At 42.2% G+C, this 27,801-nt stretch overlaps 1 protein-coding gene across 2 annotated transcripts in view; it reads left to right on the top strand.

The window, feature by feature from the left end:
* LOC139757449 (uncharacterized) overlaps nt 1-27,801 on the top strand; it is a 652,064-nt gene that overhangs the window by 140,040 nt on the left and 484,223 nt on the right. For both annotated transcript variants that reach the window (XM_071677974.1, XM_071677975.1), the window contains exon 7: nt 24,644-24,926. In XM_071677974.1, coding sequence (XP_071534075.1) covers nt 24,644-24,926 — 283 coding nt within the window. The remainder of the gene's footprint in view (nt 1-24,643; nt 24,927-27,801) is intronic.

The raw sequence follows: 27,801 nt of genomic DNA, 5'->3' as shown, positions 1-27,801 counted from the left end.
GCATCAGTCATCAGTCAGTGAATGATGGTAAGATACAACTTAGTACTGTTCCTACTGTATATCTGCAAGGCATTGGCCTTACCTCATCACCCATTTTATGAACTGAGCCATCATCTGCCTTTACTTTGGTGTCAATGCTACCTTTTGGCACAAAACTTCATTACTAGCCCTTATTTTCATCCTCATTCTAAGTTCCAATGGGGCTATATCTCTTCCACTGCCTTCATATCAGCTTCTCTCCAGAAACATGAATAACTTGTTTTATCATTCATGCATTTTTTTTATAATTATTCAGTTCTCACCGTTATATTTTAGGCAGTTTGAGTCCATGAAATATTGAACAAAACTGCAACTGATACCAGACAATAACAAGAAGTATTTAGTAATCTTTTCATTTTTGTTCACTATTTCCTGCCTTAGCAAGGTAGTGCCAGGAATAGATGAAGAAAAGTTGCATTTGCTCTCATCCATTCTTTAGCTGTCATGTGTAATGCACCGAAACCAAAGCCCCCTATCCACAACTATACTCCAGAGACCTCTCCATGGTTTCTCCCCGTCACTTCACATGCCCTGATTCAGGCAATTAACAGCATGTCGACTCCTGTATATCACAGTTTTGCAATTCACTCTATTCCATGCACACCTTTCACCCTCCTGCATGTTCAGGCCCTTGTCACTCAAAATCAAATCCTTTTCACTCCATCTTTCCATCATCAGTTTGGTCTCTCACTTCTTGTCCGTCCACTTCTGACACATAACCTCTTTGTCATCCATTCCTCTCTCATTTTCTCCATATGTCCAAGCCATAACTGCACACCCTCTTCAGCTGTCTCAACCACAATACAGTTATGACCAAACATCTCTCTTACCCACATATTACATAATTAAACTACTTTATCCCACATTTTCTCTTCAAGCATTTCATTCCAACACATCCACACCTAAACCGACCTGTTTTTCTGCCATGCTAAACCTAATAGCCTTGCTTTTATTCACATTTATTTACAACTTCCTCCTTTCTTACTCTTCCAAACTCAGTTACCACCTTCTGCAGTTTCTCACTTGAGTCTGTCACCGGTGCTTTGCCATCAGCATACAACAACTCTTGACGCACTTCCCTCACCATCCCATCCATAAATGAATTAAACAGCCACAGTAACATCACACACCCCTGCCACTGACCAGTCTTTACCTGGAACCTCTAACTTTCTTGTACTCCCACTTGTACATATGCCTTATACTCTTGATAGAAATTTCTCACTGCTTCCAGTAACCTTTGTCCTGCACCATACAGATGCTCCCCAATTTATGTAAGACTCAACATATGGAAATCCGACTTCACACAATTCTCCCATAACTCAGATACAGAATTTTTTATGACATGGATAAATGTACATTAGTAATGGAAACACTAAGTAAAACAAGCAAAGAAATATTGCAGGTGGATGTGTTAGGAAGGCAGCCTCTTCCCTAAGGCACATGTCTTACATAAACAGTGATGCAGTTACTGTCGTCCTGTGTGCATCTCTGCAGCATTGTTTCAGAAGTATGAGTGACTTTTACAGTAATTATTGTCTGTATTAATAACTCATAATGACTAGACAGCATGTTGACCCCAGTATAGCACATCGGTCAAATGCACTCTGTTCTATACACGCCTTTCACCCTCCTGCATGCTCGGTTTCCAATTGCTCAAAATATTTTTCATTCCATCATTCTGTCTCCAGTTTAGTCTCCCAGTTCTCCTTGTTCCCTCCACTTCTAACACATGTGTCCTCTTTGTCAACCTTTTGTCATTCATTTTCTCTATATGTTCAAATCATTTCAACACACCATCTACTCTCTGAACCACACTCTTTGTTTCGCTAAACATCTCCCTTACTCTTTCATTACTTACTTGATCAAACCGACTCACACCACATATTGTCCTCAAACACTTCATTTCCAACACATCCACCCTTCTCTGCAAAACCCTACCTATATCCCATGTCTCAACTATGTGAAATTGTTCGACTAATAGTCCTTTAAACACCCATTTTTGCTCTCTCACAAAATGTTCTCTCATTCCATACAGTCTTCAGCTCTCCCAGAACCTTCTCCCCTTCCCCACCCTGTGACACTTTCTCTTCCATGATTCCATTTGCTGCTATATCCACTCCCAGATATCTAAAACACTTCATTTCCTCCAATTTTTCTCCATTCAAACTTACATCCCAACTAACTTGTCCTTCATCCTTGCTGAACCTAATAACCTTATCTTTATTCATATTCACAAAGTTCAAAAACTTATTTGCTTTGATTTCTAGAAGGCAACAAACAACCTGACAGACCATGCTTTCTCATGTTGAAAGTAGTTAACAAGTCTCTTGCTTGGTTTATGATTTCGTCTGTAATTTCAGGTTATAGTTTTCAGCAAATTTTGCCAAGTTATTCTTTATTTATTTGTTTATTAACAAGAGATTAAACCATTTTTTGCAGGTGAAATGTGGATAGTTCTTAGTACCCCTGTATCTCACACAATGGATAACTGACAGGGTTTTGTGCTGTTTTATTCATGAATTAGCGAATAGTTATTAGAAGTACATTGCGCCATAACTTTTTGAGAGTCTGCATTAGTGTTGCGGTTTAATGAATGTCCAAACAGTACCATCTATCATTAGCACAAGCTATATCTCCTTGAGTATTTTCTTTTAGGGTGCTGTAGCATAATATGTAATGTGATTCTCATTCCTACTTCTTTATTCGATGAGACTAAATCCAGAAAATAAGTGACGATTTCCTGTATTAGGGGGACACACTTGGTGTCATCTTGAAAACCACCCTCAAGGTTAGCTGAGCTTAGCTTTTAGTTTAATTCTGAACTTCAGCATTGCACCACATACGTATTATAAATACAGTCGAGCAGCCCAGCCTCATTTTGAGATGTGATGAAAAACTCACTTGAATCAATTTTTAGACCTTGTACTATATTAATTATTTTCTTTTATTATACTTTTCGCTGTCTCCCGCGTTAGCAAGGTAGCACAATGAAACAGACGAAAGAATGGCCCAACCCACCCACATACACATGTATATACATACACATCCACACACACACATATATATGCCTATACATCTTAATGTATACATATATATACACACTCAGACATATACATATATACACATGTACATAATTCATACTGTCTGCCCTTATTTATTCCTGTCGCCACCCTGCCACACATGAAATGACAGCCCCCTCCCCCCGCATGTGCACGAGGTAGAGCTAGGAAAAGAAAACAAAGGCCACATTCGTTCACATTCAGTCTCTAGCTGTCATGTATAATGCACCGAAACCACAGCTCCTTTCCACATCCAGGCCCCACAAAACTTTCCATGGTTTACCCCAGACGCTTTACATGTCCTGGTTCAATCCATTGGCAGCATGTCGACCCCGGTATATCACATTGTTCCATCATTCCCCTTCACTGATGTTCTCATTTGTTCCCTTGTCTTACGCACTTTATTTGCCTCCTTCCAAAACATCTTTTTATTCTTCCTAAAATTTAATGAGACTCTCTCACCCCAACTCTCATTTGCCCTCTTTTTCACCTCTTGCACCTTTCTCTTGACCTCCTGCCTCTTTCTCTTATACATCTCCCAGTCATTTGCATTATTTCCCTGCAAAAATCATCCAAATGCCTCTCTCTTCTTTTTCACTAATAATCTTACTTCCTCATCCCACCACTCACTACCCTTTCTAATCTGCCCACCTCCCATGCTTCTCATGCCACAAGCATCTTTTGCGCAAGCCATCACTGCTTCCCTAAATACATCCCATTCCTCCCCCACTCCCCTTACCTCCTTTGTTCTCACCATTTTCCATTCTGTACTCAGTCTTTCCTGGTACTTCCTCACACAAGTCTCCTTCCTAATCTCACTTACTTTCACCACTCTCCTCATCCCAACACTCTCTTCTTGTCTGAAAACCTCTACAAATCTTCACCTTCGCCTCCACAAGATAATGATCAGACATCCCTCCAGTTGCACCTCTCAGCACATTAACATCCAAAAGTCTCTCTTTCGCGTGCCTGTCAATTAACGCGTAATCCAGTAACGCTCTCTGGCCATCTCTCCTACTTACATTTTTTTTTTTTTTTTTTTTTTTTCTGTCTCGCACGTTTGCAAGGTAGCGCAAGGAAACAGACAAAAGAAATGGCCCAACCCACCCCCATACACATGTATATACATACGTCCACACACGCAAATATACATACCTACACAGCTTTCCATGGTTTACCCCAGACGCTTCACATGCCCTGATTCAATCCACTGACAGCACGTCAACCCCGGTATACCACATCGATCCAATTCACTCTATTCCTTGCCCTCCTTTCACCCTCCTGCATGTTCAGGCCCCGATCACACAAAATCTTTTTCACTCCATCTTTCCACCTCTAATTTGGTCTCCCACTTCTCCTCGTTCCCTCCACCTCCGACACATATATCCTCTTGGTCAATCTTTCCTCACTCATTCTCTCCATGTGCCTAAACCATTTCAAAACACCCTCTTCTGCTCTCTCAACCACGCTCTTTTTATTTCCACACATCTCTCTTACCATTACGTTACTTACTCGATCAAACCACCTCACACCACACATTGTCCTCAAAAATCTCATTTCCAGCACATCCATCCTCCTGCGCACAACTCTATCCATAGCCCACGCCTCGCAACCATACAACATTGTTGGAACCACTATTCCTTCAAACATACCCATTTTTGCTTTCCGAAATAATGTTCTCGACTTCCACACATTCTTCAAGGCTCCCAGGATTTTCGCCCCCTCCCCCACCCTATGATCCACTTCCGCTTCCATGGTTCCATCCGCTGCCAGATCCACTCCCAGATATCTAAAACACTTTACTTCCTCCAGTTTTTCTCCATTCAAACTTACCTCCCAATTGACTTGACCCTCAACCCTACTGTACCTAATAACCTTGCTCTTATTCACATTTACTCTTAACTTTCTTCTTTCACACACTTTACCAAACTCAGTCACCAGCTTCTGCAGTTTCTCACATGAATCAGCCACCAGCGCTGTATCATCAGTGAACAACAACTGACTCACTTCCCAAGCTCTCTCATCCCCAACAGACTTCATACTTGCCCCTCTTTCCAAAACTCTTGCATTCACCTCCCTAACAACCCCATCCATAAACAAATTAAACAACCATGGAGACATCACACACCCCTGCCGCAAACCTACATTCACTGAGAACCAATCACTTTCCTTTCTTCCTACACGTACACATGCCTTACATCCTCAATAAAAACTTTTCACTGCTTCTAACAACTTGCCTCCCACACCATATATTCTTAATACCTTCCACAGAGCATCTCTATCAACTCTATCATATGCCTTCTCCAGATCCATAAATGCTACATACAAATCCATTTGCTTTTCTAAGTATTTCTCACATACATTCTTCAAAGCAAACACCTGATCCACACATCCTCTACCACTTCTGAAACCACACTGCTCTTCCCCAATCTGGTGCTCTGTACATGCCTTCACCCTCTCAATCAATACCCTACCATATAATTTACCAGGAATACTCAACAAACTTATACCTCTGTAATTTGAGCACTCACTCTTATCCCCTTTGCCTTTGTACAATGGCACTATGCACGCATTCCGCCAATCCTCAGGCACCTCACCATGAGTCATACATATATTAAATAACCTTACCAACCAGTCAGTAATACAGTCACCCCCTTTTTTAATAAATTCCACTGAAATACCATCCAAACCTGCTGCCTTGCCGGCTTTCATCTTCCGCAAAGCTTTTACTACCTCTTCTCTGTTTACCAAATCATTTTCCCTACCCCTCTCACTTTGCACACCACCTCGACCAAAACACCCTATATCTGCCACTCTATCATCAAACACATTCAACAAACCTTCAAAATACTCACTCCATCTCCTTCTCACATCACCACTACTTGCTATCACCTCCCCATTTGCGCCCTTCACTGAAGTTCCCATTTGCTCCCTTGTCTTACGCACTTTATTTACCTCCTTCCAGAACATCTTTTTATTCTCCCTAAAATTTAATGATACTCTCTCACCCCAACTCTCATTTGCCCTCTTTTTCACCTCTTGCATCTTTCTCTTGACCTCCTGTCTCTTTCTTTTATACATCTCCCACTCAATTTCATTTTTTCCCTGCAGAAATTGTCCAAATGCCTCTCTCTTCTCTTTCACTAATAATCTTACTTCTTCATCCCACCACTCACTACCCTTTCTAATCAACCCACCTCCCACTCTTCTCATGCCACGAGCATCTTTTGCGCAATCCATCACTGATTCCCTAAATACATCCCATTCCTCCCCCACTCCCCTTACTTCCATTGTTTCACCTTTTTCCATTCTGCACTCAGTCTCTCCTGGTACTCCCTCACACAAGTCTCCTTCCCAAGCTCACTTACTCTCACCACCCTCTTCACCCCAACATTCACTCTTCTTTTCTGAAAACCCATACAAATCTTCACCTTAGCCTCCACAAGATAATGATCAGACATCCCTTCCGTTGCACCTCTCAGCACATTAACATATACATATACATATACATATACATATGTATACTTATGTATATCTCTCTTTTTAAACCAGGTATTCCCAATCAATAGTCCTTTTTCAGCACATAAATCTACAAGCTCTTCACCATTTCCATTTACAACACTGAACACCCCATGTACACCGATTATTCCCTCAACTGCCACATTACTCACCTTTGCATTCAAATCACCCATCATTATAACCCAGTTGTATGATATATTCTGGGATATATGCATCATCTTCTTATGTTTATTTATTTATTTTTTTTATTATTATACTTTGTCGCTGTCTCCCGCGTTTGCGAGGTAGCGCAAGGAAACAGACGAAAGAAATGGCCCAACCCCCCCCCCATACACATGTATATACATACGTCCACACACGCAAATATACATACCTACACAGCTTTCCATGGTTTACCCCAGACGCTTCACATGCCCTGATTCAATCCACTGACAGCACGTCAACCCCGGTATACCACATCGCTCCAATTCACTCTATTCCTTGCCCTCCTTTCACCCTCCTGCATGTTCAGGCCCTGATCACACAAAATCTTTTTCACTCCATCTTTCCACCTCCAATTTGGTCTCCCTCTTCTCCTCGTTCCCTCCACCTCCGACACATATATCCTCTTGGTCAATCTTTCCTCACTCATTCTCTCCATGTGCCCAAACCACTTCAAAACACCCTCTTCTGCTCTCTCAACCACGTTCTTTTTATTTCCACACATCTCTCTTACCCTTACGTTACTCACTTGATCAAACCACCTCACACCACACATTGTCCTCAAACATCTCATTTCCAGCACATCCATCCTCCTGCGCACAACTCTATCCATAGCCCACGCCTCGCAACCATACAACATTGTTGGAACCACTATTCCTTCAAACATACCCATTTTTGCTTTCCGAGATAATGTTCTCGACTTCCACACATTCTTCAAGGCCCCCAGAATTTTCGCCCCCTCCCCCACCCTATGATCCACTTCCGCTTCCATGGTTCCATCCGCTGCCAGATCCACTCCCAGATATCTAAAACACTTCACTTCCTCCAGTTTTTCTCCATTCAAACTCACCTCCCAATTGACTTGACCCTCAACCCTACTGTACCTAATAACCTTGCTCTTATTCACATTTACTCTTAACTTTCTTCTTCCACACACTTTACCAAACTCAGTCACCAGCTTCTGCAGTTTCTCACATGAATCAGCCACCAGCGCTATATCATCAGCGAACAACAACTGACTCACTTCCCAAGCTCTCTCATCCCCAACAGACTTCATACTTGCCCCTCTTTCCAAAACTCTTGCATTTACCTCCCTAACAACCCCATCCATAAACAAATTAAACAACCATGGAGACATCACACACCCCTGCCGCAAACCTACATTCACTAAGAACCAATCACTTTCCTCTCTTCCTACACGTACACATGCCTTACATCCTCGATAAAAACTTTTCACTGCTTCTAACAACTTGCCTCCCACACCATATATTCTTAATACCTTCCACAGAGCATCTCTATCAACTCTATCATATGCCTTCTCCAGATCCATAAATGCTACATACAAATCCATTTGCTTTTCTAAGTATTTCTCACATACATTCTTCAAAGCAAACACCTGATCCACACATCCTCTACCACTTCTGAAACCACACTGCTCTTCCCCAATCTGATGCTCTGTACATGCCTTCACCCTCTCAATCAATACCCTCCCATATAATTTACCAGGAATACTCAGCAAACTTATACCTCTGTAATTTGAGCACTCACTCTTATCCCCTTTGCCTTTGTACAATGGCACTATGCACGCATTCCGCCAATCCTCAGGCACCTCACCATGAGTCATACATACATTAAATAACCTTACCAACCAGTCAACAATACAGTCACCCCCTTTTTTAATAAATTCCACTGCAATACCATCCAAACCTGCTGCCTTGCCGGCTTTCATCTTCCGCAAAGCTTTCACTACCTCTTCTCTGTTTACCAAATCATTTTCCCTAACCCTCTCACTTTGCACACCACCTTGACCAAAACACCCTATATCTGCCACTCTATCATCAAACACATTCAACAAACCTTCAAAATACTCACTCCATCTCCTTCTCACATCACCACTACTTGTTATCACCTCCCCATTTGCGCCCTTCACTGAAGTTCCCATTTGCTCCCTTGTCTTACGCACTTTATTTACCTCCTTCCAGAACATCTTTTTATTCTCCCTAAAATTTAATGATACTCTCTCACCCCAACTCTCATTTGCCCTTTTTTTCACCTCTTGCACCTTTCTCTTGACCTCCTGTCTCTTTCTTTTATACATCTCCCACTCAATTGCATTTTTTCCCTGCAAAAATTGTCCAAATGCCTCTCTCTTCTCTTTCACTAATACTCTTACTTCTTCATCCCACCACTCACTACCCTTTCTAATCAACCCACCTCCCACTCTTCTCATGCCACGAGCATCTTTTGCGCAATCCATCACTGATTCCCTAAATACATCCCATTCCTCCCCCACTCCCCGTACTTCCATTGTTCTCACCTTTTTCCATTCTGTACTCAGTCTCTCCTGGTACTTCCTCACACAGGTCTCCTTCCCAAGCTCACTTACTCTCATCACCCTCTTCACCCCAACATTCACTCTTCTTTTCTGAAAACCCATACAAATCTTCACCTTAGCCTCCACAAGATAATGATCAGACATCCCTCCAGTTGCACCTCTCAGCACATTAACATCCAAAAGTCTCTCTTTCGCACGCCTGTCAATTAACACGTAATCCAATAACGCTTTCTGGCCATCTCTCCTACTTACATAAGTATACTTATGTATATCTCGCTTTTTAAACCAGGTATTCCCAATCATCAGTCCTTTTTCAGCACATAAATCTACAAGCTCTTCACCATTTCCATTTACAACACTGAACACCCCATGTATACCAATTATTCCCTCAACTGCCACATTACTCACCTTTGCATTCAAATCACCCATCACTATAACCCGGTCTGGTGCATCAAAACCACTAACACACTCATTCAGCTGCTCCCAAAAACACTTGCCTCTCATGATCTTTCTTCTCATGCCCAGGTGCATATGCACCAATAATCACCCACCTCTCTCCATCAACTTTCAGTTTTACCCATATTAATCGAGAATTTACTTTCTTACATTCTATCACATACTCCCACAACTCCTGTTTCAGGAGTATTGCTACTCCTTCCCTTGCTCTTGTCCTCTCACTAACCCCTGACTTTACTCCCCAGACATTCCCAAACCACTCTTCCCCTTTACCCTTGAGCTTCGTTTCACTCAGAGCCAAAACATCCAGGTTCCTTTCCTCAAAAATACTACCTATCTCTCCTTTTTTCACATCCTGGTTACATCCACACACATTTAGGCACCCCACTCTGAGCCTTCGAGGAGGATGAGCACTCCCCGCGTGACTCCTTCTTCTGTTTCCCATTTTAGAAAGTTAATACAAGGAGGGGAGGATTTCTGGCCCCCCGCTCCCGTCCCCTCTAGTCGCTTTGTACGACACGCGAGGAATACGTGGGAAGTATTCTTTCACCCCTATCCCCAGGGATAATATACATATATACATACATATACACATACACACACATACACATACATACGTACATACACACACACACACACATACATATATATACATATGAAAAATGTAAGAAACAATTTAGAAAACTGAAACTTCTAGCTTGAAATGAATGAAAAAATGAATGTCACATAATGGTTCAACCTCTGGCTATGGAAAAAGGAAATGTATAATTTATTTACACAAACGTCAATAGCAGTTCTCATCAATTTAACCTCTGTATCAATAAGCTTCAATGTCTAAGCTACATTTTTCTCCAATTTCACTATTTTCTTGTCAGAACACCATGTATGAAAACTATCACTCCAGTAACACAACTATAAACATTTACTTCCTACCCACACATGCACATATACATGCATATACATTTCAATATATACATACATATACATACACAGACATAAACATATATACACATGCACATATTCATACTTACTGCCTTCACTCACTCCCATTGCCACCCTGCTGAACACGGAACAGCATTTCCCCACCCCCTCCAATGAGGCAGCGTCAGGAACAGACAAAAAAAGCCACATTCGTTCACACTCGGTTTCTATCTGTCATGTGTAATGCACCAAAAACACAGCTCCCTTTCCACATCCAGTCACCACAGACCTTTCCATGGTTTACCCAGATGCTTCACATGCCCTGGTTCAATCCATTGACAGCACGTCAACCCTGGTATACCACATCGTTCCAATTCATTCTATTTCTTGCACGCCTTTCACCCTCCTTTATGTTCAGGCCCCTGATCGCTCAAAATCTTTTTCACTCCATCCATTCACCTCCAGTTTGGTTTTCCGCTTCTCCTTCTTCCCTCAAATGACACATATATCCTCTTTGTCAGTCTTTCCTCACTCATTCTCTCCATGTGACCAAACCATTTCAACACACCCTCTTCTGCTTTCTCAACCCCACTTTTTATTACCACACATCTCTCTTATAGGGAAGTAGTGCAAATGAATGGGAGATGTATAAAAGAAAGAGGCAGAGGTCAAGAGAAAGGTGAAAGAGGTGAAAAAGAGGGCAAATGAGAGTTGGAATAAGAGAGTATCATTGAATTTTAGGAAGAATAAATAGATGTTTTGGAAGGAGATAAATAAAGTGTGGAAGACAAGAGAACAAATGGGAACATCGGTGAAGTGGGCAAATGGGGAGGTAATAACAAGTAGTGATGAAGTGAGGAGGTGGGGTGAATATTTTAAAAGTTTGCTGAATGTGTTTGATGATAGAGTGGCAGATATTGGGTGTTTCAGTCAGGGTGGTGTGCGAAGTGAGAGGGTCAGGGAGAAAGGTTTGGTGAAAAGAAAAGAGGTAGTGAAAGCTTTGCGGAAGATGAAAGCCGGCAAGGCAGCGGGTTTGGATGATATTGCAATGGAATTTATGAAAAAATGGGGTGACTGTATTGTTGATGGGTTGGTAAAGGTATTCACTGTATGTATGGATTATGGTGAAATGCCTGAGGATTGGCGAATGCATGCGTAGGTAAAGGGGATAAAAGTGAGTGTTCGAATTATAGAGGCATAAGTTTGCTGAGTGAAACGAAGCTCAAGGGTAAAGGGGAAGAGTGGTTTGGGAATGTCTTGAGAGGACAAGAGCAAGGGAAGGAGTAGCAGTACTCCTGAAACAGGAGTATGTGGGAGTATGTGATAGAATGTAAGAAAGTAAATTCTCGATTAATATGGGTAAAACTGAAAGTTGATGGAGAGAGATGGGTGATTATTGGTGCATATGCACCTGGTCATGAGAAGAAAGATCATGAGAGGCAAGTGTTTTGGGAGCAGCTGAATGAGTGTGTTAGTGGTTTTGATGCACGAGACTGGGTTATAGTGATGGGTGATTTGAATGCAAAGGTGAGTAATATGGCAGTTGAGGGAATAATTGGTATACATGGGTTGTTCAGTGTTGTAAATGGAAATGGTGAAGAGCTTGTAGATTTATGTGCTGAAAAAGGACTGGTGATTGGGAATACCTGGTTTAAAAAGCGAGATATACATAAGTATACGTATGTAAGTAGGAGAGATGGCCAGAAAGCGTTATTGGATTACGTGTTAATTGACAGGCGCGCGAAAGAGAGACTTTTGGATGTTGATGTGCTGAGAGGTGCAACTGGAGGGATGTCAGATCATTATCTTGTGGAGGCTAAGGTGAAGATTTGTATGGGTTTTCAGAAAAGAAGAGTGAATGTTGGGGTGAAGAGGGTGGTGAGAGTAAGTGAGCTTGGGAAGACTTGTGTGAGGAAGTAGCAGGAGAGACTAAGTACAGAATGGAAAAAGGTGAGAACAATGGAAGTAAGGAGAGTGGGGGAGGAATGGGATGTATTTATGGAATCAGTGATGGATTGCACAGAAGATGCTTGTGGCATGAGAAGAGTGGGAGGTGGGTTGATTAGAAAGGGTAGTGAGTGGTGGGATGAAGAAGTAAGATTATTAGTGAAAGAGAAGAGAGAGGCATTTGGACGATTTTTGCAGGGAAAAAATGCAATTGAGTGGGAGATGTATAAAAGAAAGAGACAGGAGGTCAAGAGAAAGGTGCAAGAGGTGAAAAAGAGGGCAAATGAGAGTTGGGGTGAGAGAGTATCATTAAATTTTAGGGAGAATAAAAAGATGTTCTGGAAGGAGGTAAATAAAGTGCGTAAGACAAGGGAGCAAATGGGAACTTCAGTGAAGGGCGCAAATGGGGAGGTGATAACAAGTAGTGGTGATGTGAGAAGGAGATGGAGTGAGTATTTTGAAGGTTTGTTGAATGTGTTTGATGATAGAGTGGCAGATATAGGGTGTTTTGGTCGAGGTGGTGTGCAAAGTGAGAGGGTGAGGGAAAATGATTTGGTAAACAGAGAAGAGGTAGTAAAAGCTTTGCGGAAGATGAAAGCCGGCAAGGCAGCAGGTTTGGATGGTATTGCAGTGGAATTTATTAAAAAAGGGGGTGACTGTATTATTGACTGGTTGGTAAGGTTATTTAATGTATGTATGACTCATGGTGAGGTGCCTGAGGATTGGCGAATGCGTGCATAGTGCCATTGTACAAAGGCAAAGGGGATAAGAGTGAGTGCTCAAATTACAGAGGTATAAGTTTGTTGAGTATTCCTGGTAAATTATATGGGAGGGTATTGATTGAGAGGGTGAAGGCATGTACAGAGCATCAGATTGGGGAAGATCAGTGTGGTTTCAGAAGTGGTAGAGGATGTGTGGATCAGGTGTTTGCTTTGAAGAATGTATGTGAGAAATACTTAGAAAAGCAAATGGATTTGTATGTAGCATTTATGGATCTGGAGAGGGCATATGATAGAGTTGATAGAGATGCTCTGTGGAAGGTATTAAGAATATATGGCGTGGGAGGCAAGTTGTTAGAAGCAGTGAAAAGTTTTTATCGAGGATGTAAGGCATGTGTACGTTTAGGAAGAGAGGAAAGTGATTGGTTCTCAGTGAATGTAGGTTTGCGGCAGGGGTGTGTGATGTCTCCATGGCTGTTTAATTTGTTTATTGATGGGGTTGTTAGGGAGGTGAATGCAAGAGTTTTGGAAAGAGGGGCAAGTATGAAGTCTGTTGTGGATGAGAGAGCTTGGGAAGTGAGTCAGTTGTTGTTCGCTGATGATACAGTGCTGGTGGCTGATTCATGTGAGAAACTGCAGAAGCTGGTGACTGAGTTTGGTAAAGTGTGTGAAAGAAGAAAGTTAAGAGTAAATGTGAATAAGAGCAAGGTTATTAGGTACAGTAGGGTTGAGGGTCAAGTCAATTGGGAGGTAAGTTTGAATGGAGAAAAACTGGAGTAAGTAAAGTGTTTTAGACATCTGGGAGTGGATCTGGCAGTGGATGGAACCATGGAAGCGGAAGTGGATCATAGGGTGGGGGAGGGGGCGAAAATCCTGGGAGCCTTGAAGAATGTGTGGAAGTCGAGAACATTATTTCGGAAAGCAAAAATGGGTATGTTTGAAGGAATAGTGGTTCCAACAATGTTGTATGGTTGCGAGGCGTGGGCTATGGATAGAGTTGTGCGCAGGAGGGTGGATGTGCTGGAAATGAGATGTTTGAGGACAATGTGTGGTGTGAGGTGGTTTGATGGAGTAAGTAACGTAAGGGTAAAAGAGATGTGTGGAAATAAAAAGAGCGTGGTTGAGAGAGCAGAAGAGGGTGTTTTGAAATGGTTTGGGCACATGGAGAGAATGAGTGAGGAAAGATTGACCAAGAGGATATATGTGTCGGAGGTGGAGGGAACGAGGAGAAGTGGGAGACCAAATTAGAGGTGGAAAGATGGAGTGAAAAAGATTTTGTGTGATCGGGGCCTGAACATGCAGGAGGGTGAAAGGAGGGCAAGGAATAGAGTGAATTGGATCGATGTGGTATACCGGGGTTGACGTGCTGTCAGTGGATTGAATCAGGGCATGTGAAGCGTCTGGGGTAAACCATGGAAAGCTGTGTAGGTATGTATATTTGCGTGTGTGGACATGTATGTATATACATGTGTATGGGGGTTTGTTGGGCCATTTCTTTCGTCTGTTTCCTTACGCTACCTCGCAAACGCAGGAGACATTGGCAAAAAAAAAAAAAAGTTTGTTGAGCATTTCTGGGAAATTATATGGGAGGATATTGATTGAGAGAGTGAAGGCATGTACAGAGTATCAGATTGGGGAAGAGCACTGTGGTTTCAGAAGTGTTAGAGGATGTATAGATGAGATGTTTGCTTTGAAGAATGTATATGAGAAATACTTAGAAAAACAGGTGGGTTTGTATGTAGTATTTATGGATCTGGAGAAGGCATATGATAGGGTGGATAGAGATGCTCTGTGGAAGGTATAAAGAGTATATGGTGTGGGAGGTAAGTTGCTAGAAGCAGTGAAAAGTTTTTACTAGGGATGTAAGGCATGTGTACAAGTAGGAAGAGAGGAAAGTGATTGGTTTCCAGTGAATGTCGGCTTGTGGCAAGGGTGTGTGATGTCTCCATGGTTGTTTGATTTGTTTATGGATGGGGCTGTTAGGGAGGTGGATGCAAGAGTTTTGGAGAGGGGGGCAAGTATGCAGTCTGTTGTGGATGAGAGGGCTTGGGAAGTGAGCCAGTTGTTGTTTGCTGATGATACAGCTGTGGTGGCTGATTTTTGTGAGAAACTGCAGAAGTTGGTGACTGAGTTTGGTAAAGTGTGTGAAAGTAGAAAGTTGAAGGTAAATGTGAATAAGAGTAAGGTTATTAGGTTCAGTAGGGTTGAGGGACAAGTAAATTAGGAGATAAGTTTGAATGGAGGAAAACTGGAGGAAGTGAAGTGTTTTAAGTATCTGGGAGTGGACTTAGCAGCGGACAGCGGATGGAACCATGGAAGCAGAGGTGAGTCACAGGGTGGGGTAGGGAGCGAAGGTTCTGGGAGCATTGAAGGATGTATGGAAAGTGAGAACATTATCTCGGAGAGCAAAAATGGGTATTTTTGAAGGAATAGTGGTTCCAACAATGTTATATGGTTGTGAGGCATGGGCTATAGATAGGGTTGTCCAGAGGAGGGTGGATGTGTTGGAAATGAAATGTTTGATGACAGTATGTGGTGTGAGGTGGTTTGATCAAGTAAGTAATGAATGGGTAAGAGAGATGTGTGGTAATAAAAAGAGCCTTACATCCTAGGTGTGGGGAAGTACCAGGAGAGACTGTGTACAGAATGGAAGAAGGTGAGAACAATGGAAGTAAGGGGAGTGGGGGAGGAATGGGATGTATTTAGGGAATCAGTGATGGATTGCGCAAAAGATGCTTGTGGCATGAGAAGAGTGGGAGGTGGGCTGTTTAGAAAGGGTAGTGAGTGGTGGGATGAAGAAGTAAGAGTATTAGTGAAAGAGAAGAGAGAGGCATTTGGACGATTTTTGCAGGGAAAAAATGCAATTGAGTGGGAGAAGTATAAAAGAAAGAGACAGGAGGTCAAGAGAAAGGTGCAAGAGGTGAAAAAAAGGGCAAATGAGAGTTGGGGTGAGAGACTATCAGTAAATTTTAGGGAAAATAAAAAGATGTTCTGGAAGGAGGTAAATAGGGTGCGTAAGACAAGGGAGCAAATGGGAACTTCAGTGAAGGGCGTAAATGGGGAGGTGATAACAAGTAGCGGTGATGTGAGAAGGAGATGGAATGAGTATTTTGAAGGTTTGTTGAATGTGTCTGATGACAGAGTGGCAGATATAGGGTGTTTTGGTCGAGGTGGTGTGCAAAGTGAGAGGGTTAGGGAAAATGATTTGGTAAACAGAGAAGAGGTAGTAAAAGCTTTGCGGAAGATGAAAGCCGGCAAGGCAGCAGGTTTGGATGGTATTGCAGTGGAATTTATTAAGAAAGGGGGTGACTGTATTGTTGACTGGTTGGTAAGGTTATTTAATGTATGTATGACTCATGGTGAGGTGCCTGAGGATTGGCGGAATGCGTGCATAGTGCCATTGTACAAAGGCAAAGGGGATAAGAGTGAGTGCTCAAATTACAGAGGTATAAGTTTGTTGAGTATTCCTGGTAAATTATATGGTAGGGTATTGATTGAGAGGGTGAAGGCATGTACAGAGCATCAGATTGGGGAAGAGCAGTGCGGTTTCAGAAGTGGTAGAGGATGTGTGGATCAGGTGTTTGCTTTGAAGAATGTATGTGAGAAATACTTAGAAAAGCAAATGGATTTGTATGTAGCATTTATGGATCTGGAGAAGGCATATGATAGAGTTGATAGAGATGCTCTGTGGAAGGTATTAAGAATATATGGTGTGGGAGGCAAGTTGTTAGAAGCAGTGAAAAGTTTTTATCGAGGATGTAAGGCATGTGTACGTGTAGGAAGAGAGGAAAGTGATTGGTTCTCAGTGAATGTAGGTTTGCGGCAGGGGTGTGTGATGTCTCCATGGTTGTTTAATTTGTTTATGGATGGGGTTGTAAGGGAGGTAAATGCAAGAGTCCTGGAAAGAGGGGCAAGTATGAAGTCTGTTGGGGATGAGAGAGCTTGGGAAGTGAGTCAGTTGTTGTTCGCTGATGATACAGCGCTGGTGGCTGATTCATGTGAGAAACTGCAGAAGCTGGTGACTGAGTTTGGTAAAGTGTGTGGAAGAAGAAAGTTGAGAGTAAATGTGAATAAGAGCAAGGTTATTAGGTACAGTAGGGGTGAGGGTCAAGTCAATTGGGAGGTGAGTTTGAATGGAGAAAAACTGGAGGAAGTGAAGTGTTTTAGATATCTGGGAGTGGATCTGTCAGCGGATGGAACCATGGAAGCAGAAGTGGATCATAGGGTGGGGGAGGGGGCGAAAATTTTGGGAGCCTTGAAAAATGTGTGGAAGTCGAGAACACTATCTCGGAAAGCAAAAATGGGTATGTTTGAGGGAATAGTGGTTCCAACAATGTTGTATGGTTGCGAGGCGTGGGCTATGGATAGAGATGTGCGCAGGAGGATGGATGTGCTGGAAATGAGATGTTTGAGGACAATGTGTGGTGTGAGGTGGTTTGATCGAGTAAGTAACGTAAGGGTGAGAGAGATGTGTGGAAATAAAAAGAGCGTGGTTGAGAGAGCAGAGGAGGGTGTTTTGAAATGGTTTGGGCACATGGAGAGAATGAGTGAGGAGAGATTGACCAAGAGGATATATGTGTCGGAGGTGGAGGGAACGAGGAGAAGAGGGAGACCAAATTGGAGGTGGAAAGATGGAGTGAAAAAGATTTTGTGTGATCGGGGCCTGAACATGCAGGAGGGTGAAAGGAGGGCAAGAAATAGAGTGAAGTGGAGTCATGTGGTATACAGGGGTTGACGTGCTGTCAGTGGATTGAAGCAAGGCATGTGAAGCGTCTGGGGTAAACCATGGAAAGCTGTGTAGGTATGTATATTTGCGTGTGTGGACGTGTGTATGTACATGTGTATGGGGGGGGGGGGGGTTGGGCCATTTCTTTCGTCTGTTTCATTGCGCTACCTCGCAAACGCGGGAGACAGCGACAAAGTATAAAAAAAAAAAAAAAAAAAAAAAAAAAAAACATCCTAGGTAAAAACTTTTCACTGCTTCTAGCCACTTAGCATCTCTTTTCACCCTATCATATGCCTTCTCCAAATCCATAAATGCAACATACAAATCCACCTGTTTTTTTAAATATTTCTCACATACATTTTTCAAAGCAAACATCCGATCTACACATCCTCTACCACTTCTGAAGCCGCAGTGCTCTTCCCCTATCTGATGTTCTGTACACGCCTTTACCCTCTCAATCAAAACCCTCCTGTATAATTTATCCCTGGGAATAAGGGAGAAAGAATACTTCCCACGCATTCCCCACGTGATGTAGAAGGTGACTAAAGGGGCCCGGAGAGGGGGGGGGGGCTAGGAACCCTCCCCTTCTTGTATTCTAATTATCTAAAAGGGGAAACAGAAGGAGTCATGCGGGGAGTGCTCGTCCTCCTCGAAGGCTCAGATTAGGGTCTCTAAATGTGTGTGGATGTAACGAACGTGAAAAAAAAGAAGAGTTAGGTAGTATGTTTGAGGAAAGGAAACTGCATATTTTGGCTCTGAGTGAAACGAAGCTCAAGGGTAAAGTGGAAGAGTGGTTTGAGAATGTTTTGGGAGTAAAGTCAGAGGTTGGTGAGAGGACAATAGTAAAGGAAGGAGTATCACCACTCCTGAAACAGGAGTGGTGGGAGTATGTGATCGAGTGTAAGAAAATAAACTCTAGATTGATATGGGTAAAACTGAAAGTGGATGGAGAGAGGTGGGTGATTATTGGTGCCTATGCACTTGGGCATAAGAAGAAAGATCATGAGAAGCAAGTGTTTTGGCAGCAGCAGAGTAAGTGTGTTAGCAGTTTTGATGCACAAGACCAGGTTATAGTAATTGGTGATTTGAATGCAAAGGTGAGTAATGTGGCAGTTGAGGGAATAATGGGTGTACATGGGTTGTTCAGTGTTGTAAATGGAAATAGTGAAGAGCTTATAGATTTGTGTGCTGAAAATTGACTAGTGATTGGGAATACCTGGTTTAAAAACAGAGATCTTTTTTTTTTTCGCTGTCTCCCGCGTTTGCGAGGTAGTGCAAGGAAACAGACGAGAGAAATGGCCCAACCCACCCCCATACACATGCATATACATAGGTCCACACACGCAAATATACATACCTACACAGCTTTCCATGGTTTACCCCAGACGCTTCACATGACCCGATTTAATCCACTGACAGCACGTCAACCCCGGTATACCACATCGCTCCAATTCACTCTATTCCTTGCCCTCCTTTCACCCTCCTGCATGTTTAGGCCCCGATCACACAAAATCTTTTTCACTCCATCTTTCCACCTCCAATTTGGTCTCCCTCTTCTCCTCGTTCCCTCCACCTCCGACACATATATCCTCTTGGTCAATCTTTCCTCACTCATTCTCTCCATGTGCCCAAACCATTTCAAAACACCCTCTTCTGCTCTCTCAACCACGCTCTTTTTATTTCCACACATCTCTCTTACCCTTACGTTACTCACTCGATCAAACCACCTCACACCACACATTGTCCTCAAACATCTCATTTCCAGCACATCCATCCTCCTGCGCACAACTCTATCCATAGCCCACGCCTCGCAACCATACAACATTGTTGGAACCACTATTCCTTCAAACATACCCATTTTTGCTTTCCGAGATAATGTTCTCGACTTCACACATTCTTCAAGGCTCCCAGAATTTTCGCCCCCTCCCCCACCCTATGATCCACTTCTGCTTCCATGGTTCCATCCACTGCCAGATCCACTCCCAGATATCTAAAACACTTCACTTCCTCCAGTTTTTCTCCATTCAAACTCACCTCCCAATTGACTTGACCCTCAACCCTACTGTACCTAATAACCTTGCTCTTATTCACATTTACTCTTAACTTTCTTCTTTCACACACTTTACCAAACTCAGTCACCAGCTTCTGCAGTTTCTCACATGAATCAGCCACCAGCGCTGTATCATCAGCGAACAACAACTGACTCACTTCCCAAGCTCTCTCATCCCCAACAGACTTCATACTTGCCCCTCTTTCCAAAACTCTTGCATTCACCTCCCTAACAACCCCATCCATAAACAAATTAAACAACCATGGAGACATCACACACCCCTGCCGCAAACCTACATTCACTGAGAACCAATCACTTTCCTCTCTTCCTACACGTACACATGCCTTACATCCTCGATAAAAACTTTTCACTGCTTCTAACAACTTTCCTCCCACGCCATATATTCTTAATACCTTCCACAGAGCATCTCTATCAACTCTATCATATGCCTTCTCCAGATCCATAAATGCTACATACAAACTTACATGAATATATGTACGTAAGTAGGAGAGATGGTCAGAGAGCATTATTAGATTAAGTGTTAATTGATAGATGTGTGAAAGAGAGACATTTGGATGTTAATGTGCTGAGAGGTGCAACTGGAGGGATGTCTGATCATAATCTTGTCGAGGCAAAGGTTAAGATTTGTAGAGGTTTTCAGAAAAGAAGAGAGAATGCTGGGGTGAAGAGAGTGATGAGAGTAAGTGAGCTTGGGAAGGAGACTTGTGTGAGGAAGTACCAGGAGAGACTGAGCGCAGAATGGAAAATGGTGAGAGCAAAGGAGGTAAGGGGAGTGGGGGAGGAATGGGATGTATTTAGGGAAGCAGTAATGGCTTGCGCAAAAGATGCTTGTGGCATCAGAAGTGTGGGAGGTGGGCAGATTAGAAAGGATAGTGAGTGGTGGGATGAAGAAGTAAGATTATCAGTGAAAGAGAAGAAAGAGGCATTTGGACAATTTTTGCATGTAAATAGTGCAAATGAGTGGGAGATGCATAAAAGAAAGAGGCAGGAGGTCAAGAGAAAGGTGGAAGAGGTGAAAAAGAGGGCAAATGAGAGTTGGGGTGAGAGAATATCATTAAATTTTAGGGAGAATAAAAAGATGTTTTGGAAGGAGGTAAATAATGTGCGTAAGACAAGAGAACAAATAGGAACATCGCTGAAAGGGGCTAATGGGGAGGTAATAACAAGTAGTGATGATGTGAGAAGGAGATGGAGTGAATATTTTGAAGTTTTGTTGAGTGTGTGTGATGATAGAGTGGCAGATATAGGGTGTTTTGGTCAAGGTGATGTGCGAAGTGAGAGGGTCAGAGAGAATGATTTGGTAAACAGAGAAGAGGTAGTGAAAGCTTTGCGGAAGATGAAAGCTGGCAAAGTGGTGGATTTTGCAGTGGAATTTATCAAAAAAGGGGGTGACTATGTTGTTGACTGGTTGGTGAGGATATTCAATGCATGTATGCCTCATGGTGAAGTGCCTGAGGATTGGTGGAATGCCTGCATAGTGCCATTGTACAAAGAAAAAGGGATAAAGGTGAGTGCTCAAATTACAGAGGTATAAGTTTGTTGAATATTCCTGGGAAATTATGTTGGAGGGTATTGATTGAGAGGGTGAAGGCATGTACAGAACATCAGATTGGGGAAGAGCAGTATGGTTTTAGAAGAACTGGTAGAGTATGTGCTGATCAGTTGTTTCCTTTGAAGAATGTATGTGAGAATACTTAGAAAAACAAATGGATTTGTATGTAGCATTTATGGATCTGGAGAAGGCATATGATAGAGTTGATAGAGATGCTTTGTGGAAGGTATTAAGAATATATGGTGTGGGAGGCAGGCAAGTTGCTGGAAGCAGTGAAAAGTTTTATCGAGGATGTAAGGCATGTGTACGAATAGGAAGAGAGGAAAGTTATTGGGTCCCATTGAATATTGGTTTGCAGCAGGGGTGCGTGATGTATCCATGGTTGTTTAATTTGTTTATGGATGGGGTTGTTAGGGAGGTGAATGGAAGAGTTTTGGAGAGAGGGGCAAGTATGCAGTCTGTTGTGGATGAGAGGGCTTGGGAAGTAAGTCAGTTGTTGTTCGCTTATGATGCAGCACTGTTGGCTGATTCGGGTGAGAAATTGCAGAAGCTGTTGACTGAGCTTGGGAAAGTGTGTGAAATAAGAAAGCTGAGAGTAAATATGAATAAGAGCAAGGTTATTAGGTATGGTAGGGTTGAGGGACAAGTCAATTGGGAGGTAAGTTTGAATGGAGAAAAACTGGAGGAAGTAAAGTGTTTTAGATATCTGGGAGTTGATTTGGCAGTGGATAGAACCATGGAAGTGGAAGCGAGTCACAGGGTGGGGGAGGGTGTGAAAGTTCTGGGAGCGTTGAAAAATGTGTGGAAGGTGAGAACATTATTTTGGAAAGCAAAAATTGGTATGTTCGAAGGAATAGTGGTTCCAACAGTGTTATATGGTTGCGAGGCATGGGTTGTAGAAAGGGTTGTGCGGAGGGTGGATGTATTGGAAATGAGATGTTTAAGGACAATATGTGGTGTGAGATGGTTTGATGGAGTAAGTACTGATAAGAGAGATGTGTGGTAATAAAACGAGTGTCGTTGAGAGAGCAGAAGAAGTTGTATTGAAATGGTTTGGCCACATGGAGAGAATGAGTGAGGAAAGATTGACCAAGAGGATATATGTGTCAGAGGTGGAGGGAACGAGAAGTGGGAGACTAAATTGGAGGAGGAAGGATGGAGTGAAAAAGATTTTGAGCGATCTAGGCCTGAACATGTAGGAGGGTGAAAGGCTTGCAAGGAATAGAGTGAATTGGAACGATGTTGTATACCGGGGTCGACATGCTGTCAGTGGATTGAACCAGGGCATATGAAGCATCTGGGGAAAGTTTTGGGGGACCTGGATATGGAAAGGAAGCTATGGTTTCGGTGCATTATACATGACAGCTAGAGACTGAGTGTGAACGAATGTGGCCTTTGTGGCCTTTTCATAGCGCTACCTCGCACGCGTGGGGGGGTGAGGGGTTTGTCATTTCATGTGTTGCGGGGTAGTGACGGGAATGAATAAAGGCAGCAAGTATGAATTATGTACATGTGTATATATGTATATGTTTGTGTAGGTATATTTATGTATACATTGAAATGTATAGGTATGTATATGTGCATATGTGGACGTTTATGTATATACATGTGTATGTAGGTGGGTTGGGCCATTCTTTCGTCTGTTTCCTTGCGCTACCTTGCTGATGCGGAAGACGGCGATAAAGTATACCAAATGTAAATAATTTCCCAGGAATACTCAACAAAATTATTCCTTTGTAATTTGAACAACCACGTTTATCCCCTTTGCCTCTGTACAATGGCACTACATATGCATTCCGCCAATCCTCAGGCACTTCACTATGATCCATACATACATTGAACATCCTTAATAATCAATGAACAACACAGTCACCCCCTTTATTAATAAATTCTATTGCAATATTATCCAAACCTGCCGCCTTGCTGGCTTTTATCTTTCGCAAAGCTTTCACTACCTCTTCTTTGTTCACCAAACCATTCTCCTTGACCCTCTCACTTCACACACCACTCCAACCAAACACCCTATATCTGCCACTCTTTCATCAAACACATTCTACAGACCTTGAAATATTCACTCCATCTTCTCATTTCATCACTACTTGTTATTACCTTCCTATTTGCCCCCTTCACCAATCTTCCCATTTGTTCTCTTGTCTTACCCACTTTATTTACCTCCTTCCAAAACATCTTTTTATTCTCCCTATTATTTAATGATACTCTCTCACCCCAACTCTCATTTACCCTCTTTTTCACCTCGTGCACCTTTTTCTTGACCTTCTGCCACTTTCTTTTATACATTTTATACCTTGATAATCTTGCACTCTGTGATACGAGATGTCTCTGGAAATTGTTATTGAGTGCTGCCTTGACTGAATTTCTTGTTAAAGAGGATCAACTCTTTGCAGCCAATTCTGTATAACAGCCTTTGAGCCCTCACATGTAAACCACACCATAACCAGCCACCAAACCCTGAATAGAAACAAAAAAGAATAATTCTGCTTCATACATTGGCATGCTGTACTTACGGTTTCTTCCACCCTCAACAAATATTACTTTAGTACATATTCACCCACTGTATCTAGTTAGGCTATGTGCATTTGTATCTTATATGTGTACAAGGAAAAGAGTCCAGGCAACATGAGTGTAAAAAATCTGTCCTCGTAACACATTGTAATGATTGGAAATGCACAAAACAACTATTACTGTAATCCAGTTGTTAATTCTATACCACCTGAAATTACACCCACTGGACACTACATTCCCAGGCATGAACAAATGATACTCTCTTGTCTGTGTTCTGGTCATAACCCATCTCTACAACAAACATTCAGCATAATACAGGGCCCATCATGCCTGCACACATCTATATGTACACACAGAGAAATGGTTCTCCATGTGTTTAAAACTCCCTCCCCATTCAGTTCAAATAGGAAATTACACTGTCAGACTTCAAACCTCTTTAGAAATAGAATTCTTCACTTTCCATCGGTGATCCTAAAGCATGTGATATAAATCTTGATCTCCAATTATGTGGCTCTCCTTTGAATGACTCGAAGATTTCTCATGCACACTTTGTTAAAGATATGTTTTTTCATCAGGATTATGAGTCAGACTTTGAGGATGATAGTGGTTCAGGGAGTGATGAAGAGGAGGAGGACTCTGAAGATGACTCAGTAGATGATGATAGTGATGCTGGGACACCTGATCCTGAGATTGCTGCAGTACTACAGGCAATACAGGAAGAAAATAACTTTGAAAATCATATACAAAGTACAATACAAGAAGAAAACACTTTTGAAAATCATTTGCAACGTACATTTAGTATGGATGTTCCAGATCAAGATGAAAGGTCTCTCTCACCTGAGAAAAGTATTTTGAGAGGTATGTTTGCCTTGATTAGAGAAGTGTGAAGGGAATGGAAGTGGAAAGAGTGACAAGTGTATCTGATAATCACATAGCTTAGCAATATGAGCAACATCATTGTAAATTACAAGCACAGGAACATACCATGTAAGAGCACAGATTTTTATGATGCACTTTCTGAAACACTGATTTCTCTCCAGGGTTAATTTGTCTCACAAGCTGAGAGATCTCTTAATCCCAGGAATAAGAATCCTCTAACTTCTAGCCATCTGAGGAGGTTGATATCCATTCAACCATTACTGCTCACACATTCAGTCATAGCAGCCTAATTCACTGCAGGTCCTGCCCTTTGTCAATCAGCATCCCCCATTATTGTCCTGTAGGACAACTTGCTGGTCATTTCTGTTTGTTAGCCCTCTACAAAGCACACAGAGTATTACGTACACATTGTTTCAGTGCATTACCCATGACAGTTAGTGAATGGATGTAGGCAAATGAGGTCTTTTTTGTCCATCCATGGTGCTAATATCATGCAAGCAAAATGCTTGATTGCTGTTTCCCACATTAGTGAGGTGCCAGGAACAGATGAAGAAGGGCCACATACATTATCTAACTGTCATATGCAGTGCTTCAAAACCATGGCTCCCCATCCATAACTATGAGCCACAGAGCTTTCCATGGTTTATGCCAAATGCTTCACATGCCCAGGTTCATTTCATGTACTTCACTTCGTTCAAGACCCAATCACTCAAAATTTTTTTCACTTCATTCTTCCATCTCCATTTTGGTCTCCCTTTTCTCCTTGTTCCTTCCAATTCTGATGCATTCATCCTCTTTGTCAACCTTTCCTCTCTCTTTCCTTTTCTTTCATACTATTCGCCATTTCCCGCATCAGCGAGGTAGCGTTGAGAACAGAGGACTGGGCCCTTGAGGGAATATTCTCACCTGGGCCCCTTCTCTGTTCCCTCTTTTGGAAAATTAAAAAAAAAATCCCCCTCAGCTCCCCCCAACCACACTACCCCTTCTCTTCCACCCCTTCATCACTTACTTGGTCAAACCAACACACACCACATGCTGTCCTTAAACATTTCATTTCCAACACATCCATCTTCCCCTGCACAGTAACATCCCATGCCCCACATCTATATCCACAGAAAAAGATATACAGGTGCTCCCTGACTTACGACCTATACGACTTATTACCATCCATGCATACACCCAGAAAATATATGAATTGAAAAGCATACGTCAATGTGAAAATTAAGCTTGGTCGTACATCCACCAGTGCTAATGGCTGCTTGCATACTATAGTGAATGTCAGATGATCCCGGAATTGTGTACATCACATCTCTCTCAGTTCTCACTCTCAGTACCATTCAGTAAGCGTGCGTTATTCAAGTGAAGCTCTCGAATTTTTGTGCTAAAAAATTTTTGTATTAAACCCCAAACAAGATGAAGAGAAAGGGAAAACCCATCATATGTTGATATAGGCCTGGCAAGAAGCCAAGGGAGACACTCAATTTGGAATTGAAGGAAATCACCCAGTATGAAGGAGGAAAAAAGTTTATGTGATTGCGTGTGATCTAAAGTTGTCTCATTCAACAGTCTCCTCAATTTTCAAGGACAAAGAAGAAATATGTGGAGCAGTAAAAGCTTCAGCAAGTATGAAGTCCATGATGATAACAAAGCAAAAACAAGGGCTTGTCCATGAAATGGAAAAATTGTTGATGCAGTGGATGGAAGATTGAATTAAAAAACATGTACCACTTAGCTTACTAGCAATTCAGGCAAAGGCTAGAAGTCTTTTTGAGATTTTGAAAGAGCAAGCAGGAGAGGATTACATTTAGAACTTTACAGTAAGTCATGGTTCATTCAATAGATTAAAAAGATGTGGCTTGTACAACGTTCGAGTCACAGGTGAAACAGCAAGTACTGACGAAGGAGCTGCTGAAAAGTTCATTGAAAGTTTGGATGAATCAGTCCTTGAACTAAAAGATCTTTAAAGGTAAGAAGAAACTACAGAATCATATAATAAAGCTGGTTAATAAAAAAAATCCCTGGGGATAGGGGAGAAAGAATACTTCCCATTCATTCCTCACGTGTCGTAAAAGGCGACTAAAGGGGACAGGAGCGGGGAGCTGGAAACCCTCCCTGCCTTGTATTTTAACTTTCTAAAAGGGGAAACAGAAGAAGGAGTCACACAGGGAGTGCTCATCCTCCTCGAAGCTCAGATTGGGTTGTCTAAATATGTGTGGATGTAAAAAAGATGAGAAAAAGAAGAGATAGGTAGTATGTTTGAGGAAAGGAACCTGGATGTTTTGGCTTTGAGTGAAACGAAGCTCAAGGGTAAAGGGAAAGTGTGGTTTGGCAATGTCTTGGTAGTAAAGTCAGGGGTTAGTGATAGGACAAGAGCAAGGGAAGGAGTAGCACTACTCCTGAAACAGGAGTGGTGGGAGTATGTGATAAGAGTGTAAGAAAGTAAACTAGATAGATATGGGTAAAACTAAAAGTGGATGGAGAGAGATGGGTGATTATTGGTGCATATAATACACCTGGGCATGAGAAGAAAGATCATGAGAGGCAAATGTTTTGGGAGCAGCTGAGTGAGTGTGTTAGTAGTTTTGATGCACGAGACCGGGTTATAGTGATGGGTGATTTGAATGCAAAGGTGAGTAATGTGGCAGTTGAGGGATTAATTGGTGTACATGGGGTGTTCAGTGTTGTAAATGGAAATGGTGAAGAGCTTGTAGATTTTTTTTTTTTTTTTTTTGCTTTCTCGGTCTCCCGCGTTTGCGAGGTAGCGCAAGGAAACAGATGAAAGAAATGGCCCAACCCACCCCCATACACATGTATATACATACGTCCACACACACAAATATACATACCTACACAG

This window comes from Panulirus ornatus, chromosome 26 (genome assembly GCF_036320965.1).
Source record: "Panulirus ornatus isolate Po-2019 chromosome 26, ASM3632096v1, whole genome shotgun sequence".
In the NCBI taxonomy this organism is placed as follows: Eukaryota; Metazoa; Arthropoda; class Malacostraca; order Decapoda; family Palinuridae; genus Panulirus; species Panulirus ornatus.
This window is presented reverse-complemented; position numbering and strand designations above follow the sequence as displayed.